Genomic DNA, 17,275 nt, shown 5'->3' on the forward strand with positions numbered 1-17,275 from the left:
GTTTTTTAAATTTTTATTATTAATTCAAATTAATTTGAGCTTAAATTAAATTAATTTTATTCTCATTATTATAAGATTTACACGAACAATATAGTAATAATGTAAAAAATTAAACGAAAAGTACAATGTAAGCGCACAATTTGTATTTTAGATAGAAAATACATATAGAGATAAAAGAATTCTTATATGTAATATACTATATGTATGTTAGGATAAATAAATATATTTTAAAATAAATTTCTCAATTGATATTTTCTATTTTCTGTATTATCCTAAATCCTACCTTGAAGAGACCGGAATGGATATAAAGATATTTATCGTCGACGATAATGACGGAAATTTTAAAAAAGGCTTGGTGGATACTTATGTAGTTGATAATTGTAATGTAGTTCCATATTGTCCTATTTTATCAATTGATTTTTATTGTAAATATTAATATTGATCAGGTAATTTCAAGTATCAAATCGGTTAAATCTCTGTATAAGTTTATATACAAGAAACATATAGAAACATGATTTTTCTAGACGTATAAAAATTCTCCTTTTGCCTTAAGCCTTTATTTGCTTAAACAGACCTTATATAGTGTTTCAATTAAAAAAAAAGAGGTAAAAAATACTAACGTTTATCTGAGATATAAAGAAAGAAAAGTATTGTGGATCCCTACAGATCTAGATAAAAAATTTTACCTGAGTCTCGGAGACTCAGAAAAACATTTTGCCTGGATCTCAGAGCGATTTTGAAGGAATCTCACGCAATTTTAATAATAAATCGCGGTTTTATGAAATTGCAAGCATTCTTAAAATCTTAAAACACATATCAAGTATTTTATTTGATGTATTATAATTAATTACGGCAGCACACTAAACGCGCGTGGCTCGCTCAGCTGTCTCTTTGTTCGAGCTTTGGCATAAGAATGGCATGGAAAGGTAACCACTGTAATGTATATGTAAAGTCACACGGTTTATGCGCCACAGGTGAATAAAACAAATGCTCAAACTGTCACATACGAACTGTTTACTACGTCATGAAATGAAATATTTAAAATTTAAACTGTTACAAAACAAATAATAATGTACGAGAATTGATCGAGTGACGTCGAGAGGCGTTTAATTAATAAGTGCGAATTTAACATTTTGATATTTAATAATAGCATTCGGTGTTCGTATATTGGTGCATGGCTTGCTATTTCACGAGATTCACTGATTGGAAATTTATCGTGCAGAGCAATCGACGCTCGTATTACATTTCACAGATATTTATCTTTAATTTAACATTTCGCATGTACACTCACTCATGCACGTTATAATTTGAAATAGTAGTAACACAAGTATAACCGTAACAAGCGAGCGCGTACTGTTTATTATTCAGGGTACGAAATACGCGCAACAGGTGTAATTATCGCTGCAATGAGTGACGAAGTTGGCCGCACAATTTTCAAATTTCCGCCAAACTTCGTGTTATTTTTCACTAGTACATAATAACCCAGGTAGCAGAGTGACGTCAAATGACGTATTAATAATGTCCTAATGACGTCCTCTAACGTCAATAAGACGTCTTTAGACGTCATCTTGCTACTTGGGAAGTAAAGAATAAAGAATAAATAAATGGCAAATAGATATGGATGTAATTAGGAGTGCCGTACGAGTGTCGCGCGCAATCTATTATTTTCGTATATAATAGTTGTATATTTATGAATATAATTGCAGGTTTGCTAATAGAACTCGCTGGATACCCCGTATCACATACGTTGACAGTGCGAAAGCGTGCCTGCCTGGCACCTGATTATAAAACACTTTATATCCGTTCATTTTTATTATGCGTATAAAAATAAATCTAAAGTTATATTTCCTAAAAATTTTGCTTATAAAGTGTTTGACTGAAAGAATGAGAAATAATATCAGATTTAAAAACAATTTTACTTTTACGAAAATTATTTTATCATTATCATCTTTTATTATAGCATATTCTATAACAGTAAAATATTTCCTATTTTTTTCTTTCTTATTTATTTTAACAAAAAAAATACAATAGGCGATTTTTGGCGTGACTCTGGTATAAGCAACCAAAGGATACCAAACTGCACCAGAACCAATAGCAACCACCGATAGCAGCTTTGGTATATGTACCAAACCATACCAAACGATCGCCAAAAATCGTCTAATATATAAATAACATGAATAATGTTTACGGTAAAAGTTCAAATTAATTTCAAATATTTAAGAATTAATTTACACCTAGCTTACTGCATGTTTTGCATTAACTTTTTATCTTTTATGAATGCAGCGCAAATTGTAATTTTGATTTTCTAGATTTAAAACATGCGCGGGCGCAAATTTTTATCGTAATATATGAAGCATGTATTTAATTTTTAATTTTTATTAATGCAGTATACCACGGCAAACAACAGTTTCAATTTCATAGATTTTAATACTAAGCTACAGTAATAGAAAGAAATAAGCAGCACACAAATAAGAAATATTATTGGATTAAAAGAACACATAAATAATATAAAACTAGATCAATCAAAGCATTCAGTGTTATCTGAACACATTCTGCAGTTTAATCATGCATTTGATTGGGAGAGTAAAATGATTTTGGAAACTATATGTTAGTAATTTTTTAATATAATAATTATATAAATGTGTGTGTGTGTGTGTGTGTGTGTGTGTGTGTGATATGACAAATCAATAAGTACTCGGCAGTATGTATTGTTAAAACTTAATATATATTATTTTAATATTTCTCTCTGGATAAAATAACATATAAGCGATCAGAAGTGTTTTTTTTCATTCAAATATCTTTTTGTTTAAAAATGACACGAAAGAATTCTCAGTATATCATTTCTCGCTTCTAACGGGCTACGAGCGGATTATCCTGCAGGCACAATAAAACTGAATAAAACAGTTTTTACTTTTCTGATCGATATATTGAGTTTTGATGTTTAATATAAATATGAAATAATAATGCAAAATAATAACTATTTTTGATTGGCCGGAAAGATATTTTTAACATAATCTTTTGTTTTTATTGAAAGACATCATAAAAGAGATGATGAAAGGGTATATATTTTTGATGACTTTTTCAATAAGCCCAAAAGGTGTATTTCACACAGCTTTTCGTTTTATCAAAAAGATAACTTAAGAAAAATATCTTTTTCGTTATCTTTTAGTGTTATGTGCTGTCTGGGTAGTTTAGTCCCAGTAGAAAACGCTACTTTCCCTATCTGCTTGTGTCCTTCCATCCCTCTAGCTAGTATTTGTTTGCTTTCCAGTAATTTATCTGAATCTCTAGATTCGGATGTAACATTCCACATGTAGGTCGTTGTATTTCGTGGGAGTTGGCAGCCTACCTAGTATATAATCTAGATACGTGGAGCCACATCACAGAAATAGTGTATGCTCATTAACCATGTGTTCCAATGTTTCTTCTCTTTCATGATTTTTTCATTTTATACGGAAAAAATCAAATCTGATTTGTTGATAAGCAGTGAGTAGTATGAAAATCGATAGAAATTAGTTATTCTGATCAATTTTTTGATTTAGTTCCAAGTTAAATTTTCGGTAATCCTCTTTATTCACTGTGTCATCTTGTTTAACTTTTATTATTGTTGGATCACTATAAAGTATAACTTGTATCAAACAATGAGATAAAGGATACATTAAATAAATGAAAAAATACGTTTTGAAAAATTGTTTAGTCACTTAGAAGCGTAAGCATAAGTGTAGCGTACGTGAGCAAATTAAATTTTGCAATGTCTTTTCCTTTGGTGCTCGTGCACGTGTATGTGATGTAGGTATATTCTTCTACCACGTGGTGAAACACGCTATAACGTTATCGGAAAATAAGATAAAAGATACATTTTGGAAAATCTTAAGCCCTTTCTACAATAGCCGTATAAGAGTATGCGGTAAGCCGTAATCCAAGTAAAAATTGTACAACTATAATTCAGACGATCATTCTTGAATTGTAAAAATCTTATTAGTCAATAGCTCACTGCTTACGTCTTACATCTACTCTTACGGCTATTGTAGATAATGTACCTTAGTCATTCAGAAATTGAGTTTAAGTGTGGCAAATGTGAGCAATTTAAATTTTGTAATTTTTTGTTCTATCTTTTGTGTTCATGCATGTGTGTGCCACGTGGTGGTAGAAGAACACAGAGTTTGCGATATTTCAGATTTATAAAAAAACATTTTTTTATATTAGCAAAATAAAAACTGTTATTTCTTTAAAAATAATTAATTATTTAATAATTATATATATATGCCGACTATGTAATAATTTCAGTACCAGCAATGTGAATGGAAGCAAGAGATAAACTTAGATTATATAACCTTACCGCTATAATTATAAATATATGATATTAACATACATTCTAGCATATACTACAAAAGCAAGGATTACTATATTCTCCATATTTTTTGTCGTTTTTTAGGGAGAAAATATGACATCCCATTATCAACCTTTATACTGCGAGAGTTGCAGTCGATATCCCTATGTCGGCAGAGTATCCGTAGGAGAAGAGGATAGTGTTGACTTCATCTATCAATTTGCGAAGAAGAGATTTGTTCCCAGGCACCATCAGAATTTTAGCATATTTTTTACTGCCCCTGATATAATTGGGCCACCCAAATTTCAAAACTATGGACAACTATTTCATTTACCATTTTTTTCTGGAAAAATGTTGGTATGTGTATTTCCTGGTACTGTCTGCTATTGCCCTGTACAACGTAATCGCTATCTATAAATTTATGTTAAGAGATTTTCTACTATTTGACACATTTTGAATTTCTAATATAGAGGCAGTATGATTTCGACATTTCAATATCTCCAATACAAAACGAAGATTTTTTCGAAAGACGTATTATTAATCTTATTGATAGGACAATAGGACTGGATAAGACGACGAGCGATAAGTATATTGGTATGTAATACACTTGAATTAACAAATAAGATACTGTAAAAGATACGGTTTTGTTGAGAAGAGAGTATAATTATATTTTCTATTTTGAAGATATCGAGTTTCATGAATCTGTATATCCAATCAGAGTCTGTATTTACGAAATATGTAATCCTGGAAGCGTAATTCAAATTTCGGCTCAAAATTTTAATAATGAGTGGTTTAAATTGTGGGATGAATCGTCTCAGATTGTATCCCCTACATCAAGATTATTTTCTCCACCGTTGTCGCATCCGTGTAATTTTAAAACCAAAATGCTCAGATTAGTATTTAAGGACAGCTCACCTCAATCTTGTTCAAAGATAGATGCTGTGATGCTTATCGGTACATCAAAATTAATTGTTTCTAGAAATGCTAATGAGAGTTTAACAAACGTGTTAAAAAGAATTAACTGCATGTACTCTCCATGTCATGACGTTGTTCATAATTTAACAGCAGATTTAGAAAGTGCACACTTGGATATAGTTCATCTGCAACAGAATTTTTCCAAATATTGTGTTATTTGGGAAAGGTATGATAATCGTTGATATTAATTAATATTCAATATTCTTTTATTCTTTCAATAAAATAAAAATTAATTTGTTCCGATGTTATTTGCAGCGATATAAATATCGCTGGATGTAATTTGGATGTATCCCAGGATGTAATTTATGCTTATGAGCAACCTCTTGGACCGAGATACTCGCGTCGTATTTCATTAAAAAGTGATTCGAATTATGCCAAGCGTATGAAACTCTCATCGGATGAATTCAAGGACCTATCACGTTGCAGTTTATCTACGCTTCCTGTAAAGTATTCCAAGAAGTCTATTTCTCATCATAATATTTATTGCAATGTCAGTTCAGTATTAAAGTTTTATATTTTATCTTTACAGAATGAAATAATACTAAAAATATTTAAATACTTAGATTTGATAACGTTATGCCGCATGAATGAAGTGTATAATATGCGCTTCAATAATTTGTCACGAGATCCTCTACTCTACACATGTTTGAACTTGCGATGTATCAAATCTGACAAATATACTCGTATGCACGACATATTTTGTTATTTTACACCTAGATGTAAATATTTGCAACAGTTGGATCTTACAGCAAGCATCTTTGATGTTAAGGATTTCGTAAACTTTCTTGATAATTGCGGCATGCGTTTAACGCACTTAAGACTACGTCACTGCATATCTGTTGACAATCAGGCGCTACTTAAAATTTCAGAGATATGCAAAAATTTAAAAGGTATGTGTGTGTGTGTGTGTGTGTGTGTTCGGCATCTCGAATCCTGTATTTAATCTTGTATACAAGTTAATGCTGCAACATTTGAATATTTTATTAATGAAATCAAACACGCCCACATACATACTTACATTCCATCAGCTTTTTTTTAAAGTTACATGATGTACAAATTCTCCGATTAAACAAAAGTGTACACCGGGTAACGCTAATGCCGGTATTGTTCAAACATTAATGCCTCATAACTCATAAACTCAGAAAATTCTGCATAAAATTCAACTTAATCATAAACATTTGTAAAGGTCAGCTATAAGGTACTACAATAATGAATTTAGGTTTCCATAAAAAAATTTCTATGTGACTTTTCCGTGACTTTGAAATTGTCACGCAAGGTCAAACTGACTTTATTATTTTGTGCCTCTTTCAAAGCCAATCAATTTTTGTTCGAAACATTTTTTTTCTAAAACTCGATGTTCTTTATGTACTTAAGCATATTTTTTAAATAGAACACCCTGTATATATAATTGTCAAGATTATGGGTAAATTGCATATAACCAATACATATTTTTCTTAGAACTGAATCTAGTAAGTCATTGTTGGGGTATAGACGACGAAGGATTTTCGTACCTCGAGAAGCTGGAAGGTTTGGAACGTTTAAACCTTTATGATACAGATATAAAAACTGAACGTCTTTGCAAAATACTGCAAAATAATCAACGGATGCGTCAGTTATTGACAGATCCCGACTTAATAAACGATGCAGTTCTAATAGAGTTGGCAAATTCGTGTCCTAACTTGGAAGTAATATATAATTTATCTATACATGATCTTACATCTGAGGGTATTAATGCCCTCGCTAACTGTAAGAATTTACAAAAAATGGATCTTAAATTCAGTGACTTGTAAGTGTGTGTGCTACATTTTCTTTTAAAATACATATTATTGTATTCTTTATTGGTTTGCTTCTTTTGCGAGCATCTTGAAAAAGTTACATGAATTTTCTCTTTGCAATTAAAGTACTGTACTAATTACATCATTTTTGTTACAGATGCGATTCAGTTACTGATGATAGCTTATTTAAATTACTTTCCTCTTATCAAAACTTGCAAGAAGTTTATTTGTGCGATGCTGTCCTCACTGATCACCGGTTGGAATTACTAGCGCAGTGCAGAAACTTGAAAAAGTTATATCTTGATTATGTGACACTTGAAACACCTGATAATTATTCCGTTATTTTCGAACAATGTCCTAAACTGCAAGAGTTTTATTTCATAAGCTTTGATATAGAGGATGAATTGGTTAATCAATGGAAGGAGAGATATCCACATGTGTCCGTCTATATACTCCCCTGATAATTTCAATAGTTTATGTTTGCTAGTTTAGGACATATCTCAATTTACTTTTTAGTTACGCTTAGTTTTTAAATTTTTATATTTTTATACTCACATATTACTCTGTAAAAATTATTTGTTAAATTAGGTTGGTGTGTAAAAGAAGTTAATGTCTAATAAAAAACAAGATATTTGATCATATTTATTTATAATTTTGTTATTTTCGAACAGTTTAATCTTTCTTTTCCTTTTCATAATTTAATCCTTTTAACTTTTTTTGGGCGATGTCTCATTCATACTGTACATTCATCCTACAAGAGATTTCCGAAGAAATCGATGTGTTGTACTATTCGAGCCACGAGCACGGCGCGGCGCCTTAGTCATTAAAAATATATATAAAAAAAGAATCCATCGTTTCTCTATAAAATAAAAAATATGTATACCTTTAGAATAAAATAAAGAATAAAATAGCATTATTTTGAAAATTAAAAAAATTGTATTTTCTGGTGAAAAAAATCATTAAACATTTCAATTACTTATAACAATTGGATTTTGCAATTTCTTGTAACTTAAAATATTTTTATAAAAAGGATTGCTTCCTTAGCTTTAAAATGCTTTTCGGAAGATTTCTCTATTACAAGTATAACCAGAGATATTAATTTTTAAAGTAACAACTTCATTTTTCATGAAAATTGTATTGTTTACTTCTGCAAGAAAATATTTTGAACGAACAAACAAATACAATCTTCTTATTTTAGGCAATTTTTGGCAATCGTTTGGTTATGGTTTGGTACATACACCAAAGTTGCTATCGGTGGTTACTATTGTTGCTGGTGCAGTTTGGTACACTTTGGTTGCTTATACCAGAGTCACGCGAAAAATCACCTTTATATGTATATTTTGTGTAAAAAAATTCCGATCGATTTAAAAAATACAAGGTCATTTTTCATCCGATTTGACGTGGAATTGCTCATACATAATATTCTATAATCGAAGTACAATTTTGTTAATAGAAAAGTTGAAGAAGTAATTTCAGTGATAATTAATGTTTTTAAAAATAGTTTTTAAAAATACCTTATACATTATTCTCTGTAGGACAAGATTTATTTTGTTAATTGTAATCTTAATGTTTAAATATAATCTCAAAAATTGTCTAAAAATTTATCATTAAAAATTATCTAATATTTAAAGTTGTTAATAAAATTCAAATATTAGTCTTTTATAACACGACACATACCAGACGAGCACTTCATTGCGCGCGCTATTTATAATCACTATTACAATATTAACTCCTTGATGCACACAATTGTCAAAATATGACAGCTGCTCATGAAGTAAGCGCAGCGAGAGAACCAGTCAGCATCGCGGAAACGAGACAACAATAAACTTTAATAAATTCGAGTATCAACTTTACATGCCTTTTTTAGATATGTGTGGATGGATGGATGGATTATATGTACAAAATTGAAGGGAATTAAAAATGGCTACGTTCAGCAGAGAAAGCTGCTTTGCAACTTTTGTAAAATTCGTGAATTTGATTTGTGTACTTTTAGCTCTGATAAAAATTAAAAGTATACATCAATCAGATTCCTAAATTTTACAATTGCAAGGCAGTTTTCTCTGCTGAACGCAGCCAGTGACTATACTAATAAACGGGCTGGCTTATCTTACAAGCAAAATAAAACTGCAGAATAAAACAGTTTTTTCAATCGGTATATTGAGTTTTGATGTTCAATATAAATATAAAATAATAACTATATTTGATTGACCGCGGAAATATATTTTTACCATTCTTTTACTTTCATTGAAAGACATAAAAGAGATGACGAAAGAGTATTTTTTTTCTACGATGACTTTTTCAATAAGATCAAGAGATGTCTTTCACACGGTTTTTGTTTTATCAAAAAGATAACTTAAGAAAAAAACATTATTTTCGTTATCTTTTAGTGTTATGTGCTATCTGGGTAGTTTTCCCAGTAGAAAACGCTACTTATACCTATCTGCTTGCGTTTTTCCATTATTCTCACTCTCTAGCTAGTCTTTTCTTTACTTTCCAGTAATTTGCCTGAATCTCTAGGTTTGTAGATGTAATATTTTTCAGGACCATGTATTTTGTGGGAGTTGGTAGTCTAGTATACAATATAGATGTGAACCTACACAGAAGTAGTATGCGCTCATCACATGTTCCAACATTTCTTTTTTTTATGATTTTTTCATTTTATACGGAAAAAATCAAATCTGCCTTGCATAAATAGTATAATAGATAAATAGTAAGTAGTATGAAAATCGATGGAAATTAATTTTCTGATTAATTTTTTGATTCAATTTTGAGTCTAATTTCCAGTAAATCTCTTTATTCACTGTGTAATAGTGTAATCTTGTTCGACTTATTATTGTTAGATCACTATAAAGTATAACATGTATCAAACAATGAGATAAAAGATATATTAAATAAATGAAAAAATACATTTTGAAAAATTGTTTAGTCACTTATCGTTAGAAGCGCAAGCGTAAGTGTAGCGAACGTGAGCAATTTAAATTTTGCAATTTATTTTTCTTTGGTGCTCGTGCACGCGTGTATGTTCTTCTACCACATGGAACACGCTATAACGTTATCGGAAAATAAGATAAAAGATACATTAAATAAGATAAAAAATACATTTTGAAAACTCTTAAGCCCATCCTACAATAGCCGTAAAAGTATGCGTTAAGATTACTTCAACAAGAATACGGAATTATTAGATGATTCTATTTTGACGTCTTCAAGGAGTTAGCAAAGACAATGAGATTATAAACACGAGATCTTCATGTTATTATTCTTTGTTTTGCTTGATGTATATACCGCCGATCCCAAACTTCTATGTTAGTCTGACACAGAACATCACACATAAAGGCAGCTCTCGGTTGACCGTCGGAATCCTATCTCTTCTTTTATTTAATTTGATCACTTATGTAAGTTTTAACCATAAATTAATTTCATTTTACTCGCACGGACAGACAAATTATGACTTTGATTTTACCGTCCATACAGTAGGCACTAATTGGAGGTTTATATTTGCCGTCACCGATTACTATTTTTCGGAAATCAATTTCAAATTTGGGAACTTTGTTTTTCACGCTCTCTAATAACGAAAATTGTCACGACATTCTATTGACTCTTGACTGAATTTCATTGTAACTTATATCATGCCGTTTTAATTATTGATTATTGTATTTACACAATTAAGTCCGCCCATTAAACATTGCTATTTTATCTAACGTGCGTATTGACGTATTGCATTTGATTATTATTCCATTTTATATATTTCATCAGATTATTACAAAATAACTAGTCAATATCGATTAATTTTATTATTGTTTCGACATCTCCTCAATTTTATTTATTTTATGATACATAAGTTCTGTTGCTTCCTGAAAAAACTAAGTAAGTCGAAACGTAAACTATTTATATTTGTATTTATATTATTAAAATAAAATTGTTTTTTTGGTTTAAACTAATTAACATCCTTAGATTTACTCGAAAGTTGACAATTTAATTTTCACTTTAGCTTTGCTTTTATCGAGCATAAAGGTTTCTTTTTACTGTATATGCAACATGTCACCTATATAAATAATAAGTAATCTATGGAGATGGCCATCTCGAGAATTCATGTTTTGTTAGAAATATTGAAAATTTATATTTTGCTTACAATTTTATTTTCAGTACTATTATCACCTTGAACACAATTTTGAGGATATAAGGCAAAATTAACAATAGTTTTAAATATTTTGAATGTATACACATGAGAAGGAAATTAAATATATATATGCATATTGTATGTATATTGCAACTGTGAACTAAGCAATACAACATTTTGCCTACGTAAAAAAGGTTCGTATAAACATAACATAAACCATATACACAGTCTGCCTAGTCTGAAGTGACTAATTTTTTAAAATTTTTCCCTGCAGCGTCGTCTCTTGATAAGTAGACTGCACCTCATTGACATTCGTTGAACAAATACTATGGATAATAAAATGGAACAGAGAGCCAATATTAAATTTTGTTTGAAACTAGGCAAAACATTTGTCGACACGCACAACATGCTACAGAAAGTGTACGGTAAGAATTGTTTGAATTATTCTACTGCTTATGAGTGGTATACTCGATTTAAACGAGGTAGAGAGGATATCTCAGACGCTAAAAGAAGACAAAGAACAAGTCATACCCCCGAAAACGTGGAAAAAGTATTTGAAATCCTTCAATCGGACCCCTATGTGTCCACAAGTGTCATCGTGGAGCTAATTGGCATACATAAAACAACTGTATACAAAATTCTAAAAGATTTGGGCAAATGGAGGGTTTGTGAACGCTTTGTACCGCGCACGCTGACGGAGGATCAAAAAGACGCCAGAGTGGAGCACTGCAAAGACATGCTAAGAGCAGCGGCCGATAGTGATTCGAATTTCATGAAAAACATCGTAACTAGTGGCAAAATATGGATTTTTCATTATGAGCTACTCACAGAGCAGCAGAACGCTTCCACGTCGGAATGTCAGAGCGCAGAAAAGACAAAGCCGAAAGGAATGTGCATGCAGAAGAGCAAGACATTGCTCACCGTTTTCTTTGATTCGAAAGGAATGATCCACAAGGAATTCATACCGGAAGATCAAACAGTGAACGCTGATTATTATTTAGGTATTCTGGAACGTTTGTGGGACAGTATCTCTCGAGATCGGCCTCAATACGAAAAGCCAGGATCTTGGTGTCTTCTGCACGATAATACACTAGCACACAAATCTAAAATTGTACGCGATTTTTTGGTTAAAAAAGGCATCACAGGACTAGAATACCCTCCGCATTCGCCTGATTTGACTCCATGTGACTTTTGGTTGTTCCCAAAACTCAAATATGATATAGAAAAAAAGCGTTACGATACTATTTACGACATGCAACGAGCTTTGACAGCGACTTTAGAAAAGATTCCAAATGAGGAGTACAATGTCTGTTTCGAAATTTTTTTTAAAGAACGCTTACAGTGTTGTATTGAATCAAAAGGAGAGCATATTGAGAATTTGTAATTTTTTCGGTACCAGTAGTACCAGAGCCTGGACAACAACTGTATCATTCGTGTAGACGTAATCTTGAAATTTATGACGCAACGAAATTTATGACAATCGGAATTTTTTAATTATTTCTTAAATTTGTATTGTGTTTTCTAGGAAAAACGAAATAATTCCGATCGGAATTCATTCCGAAAGTTCCATAATACGTGACGAGGTAGAATTTATACCGATCTTCAACAAATATCAAAGAACGATTATTAATCATGTCTATGCAGGTATTTTAAAACAAATAGTTTCTCTTAAGTCCCGATTCCCCCCAATAAACGTGAAGAATTTTTCGAACAAAATGACGCAATATTATAGATTTTACACCCATAACACTGATAGCCAAATCTGTCAAAAATATATTTTGAAAGTATCCGCTGCAAATTTTGTCGACAGAATGTCAATAGAAATATAAAGAGAATTGCTGACGGTATATAACGGCAGATTGATTGCAAAAACTGAGTTTCATAATGTACTCCATTAAATAATGGAATACATTAAATAATGTAAATAATGATGTATTCCATTTCAATGTTTACAAAATAACGTTTTATTTTTTAAACATAAAATAGAATAATTTTCTCGGTTTTTATAAATCAATCTGCTGTCAAATTATATCGGCAGGCTCTATCAGCAAAACACAAGTTTAACGCGGACATCAGATGATAAAAGATCTGTTGTAATATCTGAGCAAATCTGCTGCCAATCTGTCGTCATATACTGTAAATAGATTGTTTACTGACAATAATTTTACTATTTATTAATTAAAGAGCATACGATTAAGTATAGTATTTAACTATGTCGCCTTTACATCATGATTAAATTAAATACATACATTTTGCAATGACTACATTAAGTACATTCTGTCTAAACTTGACTTCACATTTCGCTAATTATAATTAAGTTAAACGATAGTTTTAATAATTTTTCCATTAATTTGTAATGAACCTTACACAATAAACAAGCATTAAGCATGCCTGATGTATACAAGTTTTAAAACAACCTTCGTTTATCATATTTTTAAAGAATTATTTACAAAAATAAGTGAAAGTTTCTTTCTCTTATGAGAAAAATATCTCAGATATAAATTTTATACCGATTCTCTCAACAGATGTCAAAGAACAAAAATATTTATATCTATATTAATAATGTCTATCCAGATATCTTAAAACAAATAGTTTTTCTAAAGTTCCGATAACGTTTCTCTCCAAAAATGTGAAAGGTTAAATCTATGGGTTAAATCCTCATGAGTCTCTGAAAAAGAGGACACTTAGGTATAGATTTTACATCCATAGCATAGACCTAGACAATAAACGTTTACCATGTATCTGCGCACGGACATTATTGACATATAATATCTTATAATATCTTATAGTATACATAAAAGTATCTTATACATTTTTGACAATTCGCAGAGATAAGGTAAAAATATTCCAATAGATGACATGAGTGTAAATTTTATACGGAATTTTAAGCATTAAAATGCGATATACTGCTTTTTGTCACTTAAAAGCTCATATCAACGTATTATAAATAATAATATTTCTATATTAATATCATGCATATGTCTTTCATGTAACTGTATAATTAATAAATAAATAAATTAAAATTAAAATGCATCTAATCTAACCTAGTCTAAAACCATTTATTTTTATTGGACTGTGTGCAAAAATTCGGTTCAAAGAAATCAATCAATTAATTAATCGATCATTCAAGGTATAATAATTTACAACGCATATATAAAAAAAAAGTTTGTATAAACATAACGTAAACAATACCTAACAATTAAGCAATCCATGTAGATGTAATCTTCAAGTTAATGATATCTCAGGTTAATTTCAATAATTACACTTTTTGTGAAATAACCCAGACAGCACCATGTCTAGCTTTTGGACAAGTATGCTGTATGGAAATTTACCTAAAAATATATTAGAAATGTGAGAGAAGGTACTAGAGATAACTCTTTTTTTGTCAATTAATATATTGCTCTGATTACAAGAAAATCAGAGCTGAAATTATTACATTGCACAATGTGTTTTTTCATTAAGAAAAACAATGCAACATACTTAACTGTATTAAGTGTATTTTGCCTCGATTTCGCATTTCGCTAATTATAAATTAAACGATATTTTATCAATTTATCAATTTACCAGTTTATTTGATCAATTTTCCGCGAACGTTAAGCAGCAAACGAGTCATGCCTATGAAACTTATCCCCTAAAGTTCGTCTTATGAGTCTTGTTACATTCAATATATGTATATTATACTAAAAAAATTTAATTTAAATTAGAAATTAACAACGTAAAATTATTATGAATAAATGTAATATCTTGAAATTGATGGATTAATCCATTATTTAACCTTAAAACATTTATAATTATAAAACACTTTATATCCGTTCATTTTTATTATGCGTATAAAAGTAAACCTAAAATTATATTTCCTAAAAATTATAAAGTGCTTATAAAGTGTTTGACTGAAAGAATGAGAAATAATATCAGATTTAAAAACAATTTTACTTTTACGAAAATTATTTTATTATTATCATCTTTTATTTCATATTCTATCTGTAAAATATTTCCTATTTTTCTTCTTTCTTATTTATTTTAACTAAAAAAATATGGGAATACAATAAGTGATTTTTGGCGTGACTCTGGTATAAGCAACCAAAGGGTACCAAACTGCACCAGAACCAATAGCAACCACCGACAGCAAATTTGGTATATGTACCAAACCATACCAAACGATTGCCAAAAAATGTCTAATATGAGTAAAGCCAGCGGCACACGGAGCATGTTTTCCTGCTGGATTGCTTCCGATCTAGTAAGTTACTAGAAATCCTGAGTGTTGAGTGGTGAAATTAATTATTATAATTTACTAGATCGCAAGCAATCCAGCAGGAAAGCATGCTCCGTGTGTCACTGGCTTAAATATGAATAATGTTTACGGTGGAAGTTCAAATTAGCTTCAAATATTTAAGAATTAATTTACACCTCTTACTGCATGTTTTGCATTAACTTTTTATTTTTTATAAATGCAGCGCAAATTGTAATTTTGATTTTCTAAATTTAAAACATGCGCGGGCGCAAATTTTTATCGTAATATATGAAATATGTATTAAATTTTTAATTTTTATTAATGCAGTATACCACGGCAGACAACAGTTTTAATTTCATAGATTTTAATACTAAGCTACAGTAATAGAAAGAAATAAGCAGCACACAAATAAGAAATATTAATTTATTAAGAAATATTAATTCAGTTTAAAAGAACACAGAAATAATATAAAACTAGATCAATCAAAGCATTCAGTGTTATCTGAACACATTCTGCAATTTAATCATGCATTTGATTGGGAGAGTACAAGAATTTTAGATTCCAAACCTTATTATCATTAAAGACTGATACCTGAAATGTTACATATCAAGGAGCAAAACAGTGGAATTAATTCCAACACGAATACGGAATTATTAGATGATTCTATTTTGACGTCTTCAAGGAGTTAGCAAAGACAATGAGATTATAAACACGAGATCTTCATGTTATTATTCTTTGTTTTCTATATTACTTGATGTACACCGGCGATCCTTTGTTCCTATGTTAGTCTGACACGGAACATCACACATAAAGGCAGCTCTCGGTTGACCGTCGGAATCCTCTCTCTTCTTTTATTTAATTTGATCACTTATGTAAGTTTTAACCATAAATTAATTTCATTTTACTCGCACGGACAGACAAATTATGACTTTGATTTTACCGTCCATACAGTAGGCACTAATTGGAGGTTTATATTTGCCGTCACCGATTACTATTTTTCAGAAATCAATTTTAAATTTGGAAACTTTGTTTTTCGTGGACTTTAATGACGAAAATTGTCATAACATTTTATTGACTCTTGAATGAATTTCATTGTCACTTACATATTATGCTGTATTAATTATTAATTATTATGCTTACGCAATTAAGTTAAGTCCAACAATTAATCATCATAGCTGTTTTATCTAACTTTTGCGTATTGACGTATTGCGTTCGATTATTACTCCATTTTATGTATATTATCAAATTATTATAAAATAACTAGTTAATATCAATTTATTTTATTATTGTTCGACATCTTCTCAATTTTATTTATTTTGTGACATATAAGTTCTTTTACTTTCTGAAAAAACTAAGTAAGTCGAAACATAAACTATTTGTATTTATATTATTATAATGAAATCGTTTTCGTCGGTTTAAACTAGCATCTTTTGTTTTGCTCAAGAGTTGACGGTTTGATTTTCACTTTAGCTTTATTTTTATCGAGTTTTTATCGCGGTTTTCTTTTACTGTATATTCAACATGTCATTTATGTAAATAATAAATTATCTATGGAAGGAGCCATCAAAAATTCATACTTCGTCAGAAATATCAAAAATTTGTAATTTGCTTGCATTTTTATTTTCAGTACTATTATCACCTTGAACACTATTTTGAGGATATAAGGAAAAATTAACAATAGTTTTAAATATTTTGATTTTATACACATGAGAAGGAAATTAAATATATATATGCATATTGTGTGTATATTGCCGTGAACTAAGCAATACAGCTTTTTGCCTACGTGGAAAAGGTTCGTATAAAAACAACATAAACCATATACACAGTCTGTCTAGTCTATAGTGTAT

The 17,275-nt window shown here is 30.1% G+C and overlaps 1 protein-coding gene and 1 long non-coding RNA gene across 2 annotated transcripts; both read left to right on the forward strand.

Moving 5' to 3' along the window:
• The first annotated feature begins 3,026 nt into the window (after positions 1-3,026).
• LOC139770215 (uncharacterized) lies at positions 3,027-4,919 on the forward strand. Its single transcript, XR_011717694.1, has 3 exons — positions 3,027-3,789; positions 4,436-4,687; positions 4,801-4,919. It is a non-coding gene; the product is annotated as an uncharacterized lncRNA (long non-coding RNA).
• Positions 4,920-5,052: 133 nt separating this feature from the next.
• LOC139770219 (F-box/LRR-repeat protein 4-like) lies at positions 5,053-7,721 on the forward strand. Its single transcript, XM_071701992.1, has 5 exons — positions 5,053-5,471; positions 5,561-5,747; positions 5,835-6,195; positions 6,764-7,091; positions 7,238-7,721. Exons 1-5 carry the CDS (start codon positions 5,215-5,217, stop codon positions 7,539-7,541), a joined length of 1,437 nt encoding a protein of 478 aa, XP_071558093.1. The 5' UTR covers positions 5,053-5,214; the 3' UTR covers positions 7,542-7,721.
• Positions 7,722-17,275: the final 9,554 nt, after the last annotated feature.

This window comes from Temnothorax nylanderi, unplaced genomic scaffold (assembly GCF_030848795.1).
Source record: "Temnothorax nylanderi isolate EJ_2023f unplaced genomic scaffold, tnyl_v1.0 TNYL_tig0003_pilon, whole genome shotgun sequence".
In the NCBI taxonomy this organism is placed as follows: domain Eukaryota; kingdom Metazoa; phylum Arthropoda; class Insecta; order Hymenoptera; family Formicidae; genus Temnothorax; species Temnothorax nylanderi.